Source organism: Lipotes vexillifer, unplaced genomic scaffold (assembly GCF_000442215.2).
Source record: "Lipotes vexillifer unplaced genomic scaffold, Lipotes_vexillifer_v1.1 scaffold1477, whole genome shotgun sequence".
Taxonomy (NCBI): domain Eukaryota; kingdom Metazoa; phylum Chordata; class Mammalia; order Artiodactyla; family Lipotidae; genus Lipotes; species Lipotes vexillifer.
This window is the reverse complement of record NW_006776536.1, coordinates 522,993-530,307: the sequence shown is the minus strand read 5'-3', so window position 1 is coordinate 530,307 and position 7,315 is coordinate 522,993. Positions and strand designations below refer to the sequence as shown.

At 58.9% G+C, this 7,315-nt stretch overlaps 1 protein-coding gene across 1 annotated transcript in view; it reads right to left on the bottom strand.

Annotated features, from left to right (window-relative positions):
- Positions 1 to 2,526: 2,526 nt before the first annotated feature.
- UNC93B1 (unc-93B1 regulator of TLR signaling) overlaps positions 2,527 to 7,315 on the bottom strand; it is a 10,836-nt gene continuing 6,047 nt past the window's right edge. The window contains exons 9-11 of the mRNA XM_007450414.1: positions 6,375 to 6,648; positions 4,345 to 4,463; positions 2,527 to 3,279 (exon numbers count right to left, since the gene is read on the bottom strand). Of these exons, the coding sequence (XP_007450476.1) occupies positions 2,959 to 3,279; positions 4,345 to 4,463; positions 6,375 to 6,648 (714 nt within the window). The 3' untranslated portion in view covers positions 2,527 to 2,958. The remainder of the gene's footprint in view (positions 3,280 to 4,344; positions 4,464 to 6,374; positions 6,649 to 7,315) is intronic.

The window sequence follows — 7,315 nt, the reverse complement described above, 5'->3', positions numbered from 1 at the left end:
TCGGAGTCCAGACCTCTGCCCGGTCGCCTTATCCAGAGGTGACAGAGACATCAATGTCATACTTTACAACCAGGACCGGAGCTGCCAAGGGGCTCCATCATTCACATCTGATGGTTTAATTAGGCTTTCCAAATGAACCGGCCTGCTGGGGCTTGCTGCAGTGACAGTTACCCTGCTTGTCCTGGGGCTGTGTGTGTGTGTGTTGCTTGTCATGGGTGTGGCCTGTTACGTGTGTCTGTCTGTGGGTCTTGTCCGTGTGCCAGGAGCAGCGAGAGGAGGTATGGAGTCTTCTGATGGGGAACTTACCTTGGTGTGAGGCATGTGATCAGAAGTCACGCTCCCTCCGTGTGCCTGGGCCACCCTTTCATTTGCTCATCACCGGAAATGACTGTGAAATGAGACCAGTTGTAGAACAATCCTCATCCCCTCCCCCACCTTGCCCGGCATGCCCAGGGGCCCACACGCTTCCAAATGGCACCCTGCCCTGCATTCAGAGGCCTATTACCCAAGCATCTGGTTGCCCATCTCTGACTGGAATTTAGCTGGAACCCTGCCAGGAGAATGTTGCCACATCTGCTGTCAGAGAAGTTCCATTCCATGCCAGAGGCTGGTGCGGAACGGGAAGGACAGAGTGCTGGTCACACCGCATGACCAGTCTTGGTCTGCTCGTCATTGAAAGTCTGTGTATGAGGCAGGCAGTTTTCAGCCCTTCATCTGTCTGAGTCTAGAGACCACCTGGTAGGGAGGCTGAGGAGAGACTTGTGGCCTTCACTGTCCTCAGTGACTGCAAGACCCCCAAATCTGCCAAAAACAACTTGGCATCTAGTCCATGTTGGTTCACAGCAGACCCTGGGGGTTTCCTTCCCAGGCATCACAGACCATAGGTTTGCCTCCACCTTCCCTAGGCTGGGTCCAAAAAGGATCCCGCCGGTTCTCTGGACAAGGTTGGGGGTGGAGGCACGGGGTCCAACGAGGGACTCACTGTAAGTTACTCTGCGCCAGCCCTGGGCTAACACAGAGCCAAACTTGCCCTGTTCATGGAACCCCCAGTGTCTCAGGAATTTTTTCATGGTGCTCCTAGGCCAAAAGAAATATCTAATAGTTCTATTTGTGAGTTATTTTAGGTCCAACCAATAAGTACTTAGGCTCTAATAACTTAGTATTCACTTAGAAAATGTAATGCACACCAAGAGAAAGAAAAACGGTGCTTATTTCATTCTTTAATGACCACCACAACTTAATAATTGGCCGTGTGCACCGGCCAGCTTCTCAAACCTTGGAATCAGACTGGAGACTCCTGGCCTCACTTCCTATTCCACAGTGATTTTCACTTTTTATCCCCAAACCACAGGAAACCCAGCTTCTCAAAGATATGACATGAAAGGATCGTGGTGTGATCTAACAGTGAAACTGTGGACCACCTGAACCTATTAATTTGCTCAGAGCGGGTAGATGTCCAAATTTTAGAAAAGTTCAAATATCCTCTGTGCCCTTGTGAGTTTCCTGCAGAGCCTGGGGACCTTGGTGCCACCACAGATACACTTTACAGAGGAGGAAACTGTGGCTCAGATGGACTGACCCCCTGCCTGAGGTCACAGAGCCTGGCTCCGGGGCCCCAGCTGAGGCTGCTGGAACCAAACTCAAGTGAGGGCTGTATGAGGCAGAGGAGAGAGGGGGCCGCCGCTTAGAGGTGGAAGAATCTAGGAGACCTGACGCTGAACTGGGTGTAGACCAGGGTCTGGCAGTCAGCCAGGGGTGGAGGCTGTGTGAGGAGTGAGGAATGGTGTGGCCCCCAGCTTTGGTGGTACGGATATGGGGCGCAGTTGGGGGCTCCAGGACCCTCCTGTGGCCCCCTTGCCTGTCCTCACCCCACCGTTCTAAGCTCTTCGCAGTGGGACCTCAGTTCCCTCTCCCCACGGTGGGGGGCGCCCTCGGGCTGTAGGGGGTCTGACCCTCCCACCAGCCTCTGCATCCCTCATGGGCATCATAGCTGAGGCTGCAGCCCAGAGACATCAGTAGCCAAGTTTACCTGGGCTCAGACATCTATGCCCCAGGCCCACACTGGACACGGGGTGACCTGCACTCGCCTCAGAAGTGGACTTGGCCCCCAAAGGAGTGCCTTGGTGAGCTGTGGGCAGAAGTGTCCCAAGGGATAAAAAAAAAAAAGGATGGGGGTGGGCAGGAGGGCTGAGGACGCTTGAGGAGGGGGCAGCGGGACCTGGGTTTCTAGACTTCGTCTAGACTGACGAGGGACTGGCAGCCCCATCACCCTCCGCTGGGGTCCCTACAGACCACACAGAGCGCTTCTTTGTCCTGAGCTGATGGGGTGCGACTGGCAAAAACAGGCCAGTGTGGGGAGGGGTGGTGCCTCCAGGAGCCAGGACAGCCTGGTGGGCGGGGCTTAAGGGACCACCCCGCCCCCCCACCCCCGGATCAAGGCAGACGGCCACAGTGCCCAATGGGCAGGGTCAGCCAGGCACACACCCCAGGCAGTCAATGTCCTCCCAGGGCAGGAGACTTCCGGATCAGGACAATACACAAATCTCTTTATTGCTCATTTTCTTCAAGTCGTACCTCTTGGCGGACCATGGGGATAGGATGTACAAAGCGGGCGACGCGCACGGCCTAGGCCTGTAGCCGAGAGCTGGGACGGGACTGGCGGGGTCCCAGCCCCGGGGCTGGGCCCGGTAGGGGGTCGTGGAGAGCGGCCCCTGGGGTCGGAGGAGGGTTTCGGCTGTGCGGTCCCTAGCACCCTGGGCCTGGCCAAGAGGTCTCAAGGCCCCACCCTCCCTTGGAGGGGGCTGCGAGGAGGATCCCAAGCTCCCGGTGGCCCGGGGCTCTGGAAGGGCCGTTCCCGAGCCCGGGGTGGGCCAAGGGTCTTTCCAGAAGTTGGCGCTGAATCATAGGGGCCCCGACCCGAGACGCGTTAAACCGAGGCCGGCGATCAGACTTGGTCCCTCACTGCTCCTCCGGCCCATCGCCTCCCAGCGCCTGTTCGTAGGGGCAGGGCCGGCGGCAGAGACCGGCTGGTTTGGGGCCGGGCCCTGGCCCCGCGGTCGGCGCCTCCTCCTCCGCGCAGTCGCCCCGGCCGCCACGCTCTCCCTCCGTGTCGCTCTCGTCCGAGTTGTCCTCCTCCAGGTAGCGGTAGCCGCGCACCTTGTGCTGGGGCCGCGGGATGCGGGGCTGGCGTGGGACCACGCCCCGCCGCAGCTTCTGCTCCATCCACAGGTACGAGACTGCGGCCGCCACCAGCGTCACCAGCAGCACCGTCAGCTTAGCCTGGGCACACAGGGAGGGATGCGGTGGACCCGCGGGTGGCCGGTCCTGCGCCCTCCCCACCCAGCCCCTCGCCCCGATAAGCCCACTCCCATCTGGGACTCGAGCCCCGCAGCTCCTCTGCTGTCCTTCCCTCCTCCTGGGAGCCACCCCGCCACGCATGCTTCCTGGGCACCCTCCTGCCCAGCCCTGTCCCTTATGGTCACCCTATCCATCAGGGCCTCCGTTTCCCTAACTGTAATGATAATCCCTTTGCCTCACAGGGTAGATGTGAAGGGAGGCCTGGCCCTCCCTTACCAGAGCTTAGATTACTCTGTCCCTTACATATGGGATCATAAGTAATGCTTCTTAAGAGGTTTTGACTGTAACAGGCAGTCAGAAATAATTTTAAATCATAACTCAGTACGTACACACATATTCACAGGCATACTCCCTGCTATTCCCTATTCTATTTCTTTCTTTTTTTTTTTTTTTTTTTTGCGGTACGCAGGCCTCTCACTGCTGTGGCCTGTCCCGTTGCGGAGCACAGGCTCCAGACGTGCTGGCTCAGTGGCCATGGTTCACGGGCCCAGCCGCTCCGCGGCATGTGGGATCCTCCCGGACTGGGACATGAACCCATGATCCCTGCATCAGCAGGCGGACTCTCAACCACTGCGCCACCAGGGAAACCCCTATTTCAGTTTTTAAAAGTTGGCCGGGACCTGCTAAACTGACCCACCGGTAGGTGAGAGCAGAGGACGAGGACCCGAGAGCCAAGAAGGGAGACAGACCCTCGGCATCCAGCTCAGAGCCCAAGGTCTAGAGAACAGGTTACCAAACTACCCACAAGGCGGCTGGGATGTGCCCACAAGTAGAGAGCAAACTGTGAACCCTTTCAGAGATGGGTAAACTGAGGCCTGCAGGAGGTGAAGCGGTAAGTAATAAGCCAGTGATGGGCGTGGGGCCGCCCACTGGACTTGGCCCAGGGCCTGGCCTGGGGCAGTGGTGCCCTTCAGGGGCCGTGAGGCCAGGGCGGCCACTCAGGGAGTTTCTGTTGTCTAGGGGGTCGAGTGGGGGAGGGGCACTCACCTTCATGGGCAGGCTTGAGCCCAAGTAGACTGCAAAGATGGCCATGGCCTGCCACCAGTGGTAGATGGTGAAGATGAAGTCTTGCCTCTCCTTGTCCTCGTACAGGATTCCCAGGAGTGCTGCAGGTGGGCAGGACAGGGCAGAAAGGGGAGATGTGCCAGCTGGGGCCCAGAGCTGCTATTCTCCCACTAGTGACCCCCCGATGTCCTGTGCTGGTCCCTTGGCAGGAGCACCTAGAAAGCTGCTGTAAACCGGTCCTGGCTGGCCCCCTACTGTACACACTGGTTACCACGCTGCCTGGGAGCTGAGCAGAGGCTGGAGCAGTGGGCCCCCTGCTGGGATGCAATGGGCCTGCTCTGGGACCCATCTGTGGCCTCAGAAGTGGGAAGTTCTGTGAACAGTCACATCCTGCCTTCTTGCGAACTCCAGGCACGCAGGGCCAGGCCTGCAGGGGCTGTTTTTCCTCACCCAGGGCTCTGGGAGAGCAAATCACTGTAGCAACAAGCTTTCTGCAAATCAAGTCTGAAGCTGGGAGGGAGGAATTTGTTTCCCAAAAGCATCCTCCCCTGGGTGGGGCAGAAGGAGCCTTGGATCCTCCCCTGGGTGGGGCAGAAGGAGCCTTGGATACTCCCCTGGGTGGGGCAGAAGGAGCCTCGGACAGGGAATTAGGAGACTCAGATTCCACTCTCAGGACTGAAAGGTGGAGAGAGTTGGCACAGAGATGTGGATTCAGATGTTGGGTCTGTGGGTGACTCGGGGTAAGTGAACTCCCCAGAGCCACTTTTCTCATCTGTAAAATGAGATGACATGTATATGCTGCGCTGTGAGGTTTTAATGGGAGAAAGCCTGCACAGCACCTGGCGAATTGTACCCTCGCCAGCCACTCAGGACATTGACAGTGCCATCCTGAGGTCCTGCAGTGCGACTGTACCCCATGGGGGTGCTGTGAAGGGACACGGATCACCCCCCCGGGGGGTGGGGTATAAGAGGAGGGAGTAAGTGGAGCTGGGCCGAAGAGGACGCTGGGATCTGGCCCAAGTCCAGACATATCATGGGCTCAAGGTCCAGAGGCAAAACAGCCAAGACAGTGTGGTCCAGGGTGTGGGGCTCCATTCCCTACGGCAGATATAGTGTCTGATTCTTTCTCTCGGATGTTGGGTGCTGGGGTTGCCTGAACCATCCCCTGCCCAGCCCGCAGCAGGCATGACCTCCACCATGCCATATAGGGGTGATGCTCAAAACTGATAACGGCACCGGCCCATCAGAACAGATGCCAATGTGGGAGACCCAAATGGCTGCACCCATGTGTACCAGCTGCATGTCATTGGCAAAGGCTCACCTGTGGGCCCAGAGCGTCACACAGATGAATTCTGTCCCACCCCCTCCTTTCTGTAAGCAGGGGCCCAGGCCCCAGTGCCTCCACCCTAGCAGCCCAGACTTGGGGCCTGGACTCCGATACTCTGAAGATTGCCGTTGGGATTTTACAGCCTGCTTCCAGCTCCTCTCCATAAAAATGCCATATCTGCACTTTCCCCCTGGGGTGTGGACAGGGCCACCTGCTGCATCCCATGCTCCCTGGGGCACAGACCCTGACCTCTGCTTCCAGTGTCACGAAAACTATGGCAGGCTGCGCCCTGTCCCCTGGTATGAAATGAGGCATCCCCAATGTGTTTTTTTCCACTGTCCCTAAGAGGCGTCCACAGAGCCCCATATCCAGCCCATGAAGCCACAAGATCTCACCCTGACTCCCATGCCCACCCTGGGGGTCCACAGGATGTTCATGGCGTGCCTCGAGGGTGTTCACAGCCCTCCTCATCTGTCCCTGAAGTGTCCAAGGGACTTCCTTCCACCCCTAGAGTGCACACAGGGATCCCCACCTACCTCCACCAAGTGCACGGGACCCCATAACAGCCCTCCAGTGTGCCCATCAACCCCATGTCTGTCCCTGGGATGTCTTTGCTCCCCGCAACCGCCCTGAGGTAGCCCCAGGGTCCCCTGCCCAGCCATCCAGGGCCCACGGCTATACTCACTGCTAAGCCCCGTCTTGTTGAGGGCACTGCCCACACCCCAGAACACGGCTGCTGCATAGAGGACCCAGATGTGTTGCAGGACCCGGGGCGCGGGAGCCCAGAAAAAGAGGCTGACAGTGAGCAGCAGGTGCAGCCCAGCTCCGGCCACCAGGGGTGCCGGACGTGGCAGCCACAGCCCCAGCAGGCCCAGCAACGAGGCGGCCGAGGCGCCCAGGCTATAAGCCACGAGGACGTACGCCAGGCGTTCCAGCCCCACCGAGCACACGCCATAGCCCTGGGGGGACAGGGGTGAGGGTTGGAGGTCAGCCGGCCCAGGCTCTGGCCCTCCCCACAAGGTCTCACTTCAGGCCACGTCCTGCCCTCTCTAGGCCACCGCAGGGCCAGCTTCCTCCAAGGCTTGTGGGAAGGTTCCTCGGGGACAGTGAGAAAATGCTTGGACAGTGTCCCCAGACACCAAGGCTGAAACCCGCATGGAGCCAAACACTTGATGGCTGTTATCCCATCTCAACAGTGTAGCTCCTCTGGAAGTCAGCATGGTCATTACAGACTTCACAGATGAGGAAACAGGCTCAGAGAGGTGAAAGTAACTTTCCCAAGGTAGGGGCGGGATGGGGGGAGAGAGGGAAAATGAGAAGGAGGGGAATATCCGGGCCTACAATTGTCCCTTGGGGTCTGCGGGGGATTGGTTCCAGGATGCTTCGCAGACACTAAAACCTGTGGATGCTCAAGTCTCTTATATAAAATGGGGGTAGTACAGGCTTCCCTGGTGGCGCAGCGGTTGAGAGTCCGCCTGCCGATGCGGGGGACACGGGTTCGTGCCCCGGTCCGGGAAGATCCCACGTGCCGCGGAGCGGCTGGGCCCGTGAGCCATGGCCGCTGGGCCTGCGCGTCCGGAGCCTGTGCTCCGCAACGGGAGAGGCCGCAACAGTGAGAGGCCCGCG